A 2345-nucleotide genomic window follows, 5' to 3' on the forward strand; every position below is an offset into this window, starting at 1 on the left:
AGCNNNNTAGGCTATTTTGTGTGGTTATACACTCATCGCTAGGAAATAGCTTCCAATAAGTTGCTGAAGCCATAGGTATTGTTAATACCTTAAAAAACGTTTTGATTTGCTTATCTATCAAAACTGCACCAATAAACCGCTGATAGACCGGGTTTTCCCCATAAACGAAATATTGCATTGTGACGTCACAGTGCCCGCGAGTGACGTTTTTTACAACTTTGAAATTTGATTTTTTAAACGTTCATAACTTTTAAATTAAAGCGAATTTTCACAAACTGGCTGTGAATTTAGCATCAGTAGACATAAAACTTTATTCTTATGCAAAAAACTGCGCAACCATGAGAACCGTGGGCCGGACTCTTTAAGATGTAAAAACAATTTTTTTGAACTTTTTTATAAAATATATAACTAGGCTATATATATAAGTAGAAACATCTGTACCCTACAAAATGAGTTTTTGTTCTTTAAAAGCATCAACTATTAGGTTTACAAAATTGTCCAATTCATACAAAACTGTTTATAAATGAAGTCATTAGACATAAACATTTCCTTAACACAAAGTTTTAACAGAGAACGAGAAACCTGAGGAGTTAAATGAAAATATTATGATGGAGAAAATGTATGAACGTTTCCATCTTTCATTTTCCAACCTACAGGTTCAGTAGATTGTTTTTACCAATGCTAATACTAGTGTGAATGTCATATATGCTATAGCTATGTAATCTATAAATGTACCTATGCAATGGATCGTTCAGAATTTTGAAGGAAGAATATCTACATTTTCTGCTTTCCACTTGTCCAAAATAGATTTTATTCATAACTTGTTTGTTTTGCTGTTAATTCATCTTTTCTTTGCTTAAATTTTATGTTCTTTATTATCATGATTAAAGACACAACTATATATTTGCTGTTTATGTAAAACATAGTGTGGAATAAGCTAACAATTGTATAAATTATGCAGGTTATGGTAACACAGAGGAACATGGAATGGTGGAATGTTGCAAAGAATCGTGGTCGACATAATTTTCATTTCATTGAACCTTTCACTGTGGATTTAGAAATACAACGTCGTGTTGTAAACACGAATGATCCGCTGTATCCTGCACTGAAAGTTGCTGGAAAACTACCTCATCTTACTTTACATATATCTGATATGAAGGTTTGTATGTGTTTTACATACTTTTGTATTACACATGGTGTTGCTTGCTAGGTTAGACACTTTTTAAACCAAATAATAAATTAAAACCATGCATCACAAACACTACATATATTTATTTATATACAACAAGTCCAACTTACACATGTTTAATCAATATTTTTATGAATATAAAGTTTTCAGCATTATTATTATTATCAAGTAACTCTTTAGTGAAAGGAAGTGTGATCACAGTTCGGGTAATAAGCAGCAATACCTACATGATTATCAAATATTTGTTATTTACAAACTATATTTCTAAGGTACGAACAATCAAATGGTGCTTCAACCAATTTATCTCCAAACCTGATAAACCAACCAAACAAACTTCTCAACAAACTTCTAAAGGAAACCTTCCAACGACGAACTTATCTCCTCATGAGATGGAACATGCTTTGTCTGAACAACTACAATGTGATTTCAAAATAAACCAGGTTTGACGAATCATCCAATATTAACGTGGTAGGGAGTTTACACTTGTCGCAAGATGTGGATTGCAAAATGAAATTGATAGAGTCATAAAATCAGCCATTTTTGTAAACCAATTTCTGTGTTGATCATATTGATAAACATAATGTTAGTTTTCTGTACAATGAGTTTTCCTTTGATATAGTGTAGATGGACGGAAGTAACAAAAAAGGGTATTTTAGTTAAAGTTTTATTTGAACTACTGTTTATGGAAAATATACTGTTATACATTTCATACCTTATATATTAGTTACATTTTAAAAATTATTTATTTCATTGCACATCTGGCATAAGGTGATAATTAGTATATTCAGATGTATAAAATATTAGAAATCACTTACATAGTGATACAAAGTATAAACATGTAAATGTTTTCTGCAGGTATCAATTATCTTGGAAAAAGATCTTGACAATCAGTTTATTGCTGTGTTACAAATAAATCGAGTGCAAACAATATTTTCAAGACGACCTTTTGATGCCTCAGCTGAACTATCAATATACAGGTGTGGTGTGTTTTGTTTGTGTGTGTTGTTCCATATTTCATTAAAGTCTCAAGATATTATGCTCTTAAAAAAACCTTCCCCCCAAAAATGAGTAAATTCAAAATAACGCTTTATGTGCAGCATTTTGAAGGCAACAATTACTTCTGTATTATTTGTATAGTAGGGTATAACAAACCAAG

At 30.9% G+C, this 2345-nt stretch overlaps 1 protein-coding gene across 1 annotated transcript in view; it reads left to right on the top strand.

Moving 5' to 3' along the window:
• The window catches only part of LOC100183500 (vacuolar protein sorting-associated protein 13D), a 46156-nt gene that overhangs the window by 13648 nt on the left and 30163 nt on the right, over nt 1-2345 (top strand). The window contains exons 18-21 of the mRNA XM_018812571.2: nt 571-656; nt 962-1159; nt 1459-1629; nt 2045-2166. Of these exons, the coding sequence (XP_018668116.1) occupies nt 571-656; nt 962-1159; nt 1459-1629; nt 2045-2166 (577 nt within the window). The remainder of the gene's footprint in view (nt 1-570; nt 657-961; nt 1160-1458; nt 1630-2044; nt 2167-2345) is intronic.

The sequence above is a fragment of the Ciona intestinalis genome, chromosome 7 (assembly GCF_000224145.3).
Source record: "Ciona intestinalis chromosome 7, KH, whole genome shotgun sequence".
In the NCBI taxonomy this organism is placed as follows: domain Eukaryota; kingdom Metazoa; phylum Chordata; class Ascidiacea; order Phlebobranchia; family Cionidae; genus Ciona; species Ciona intestinalis.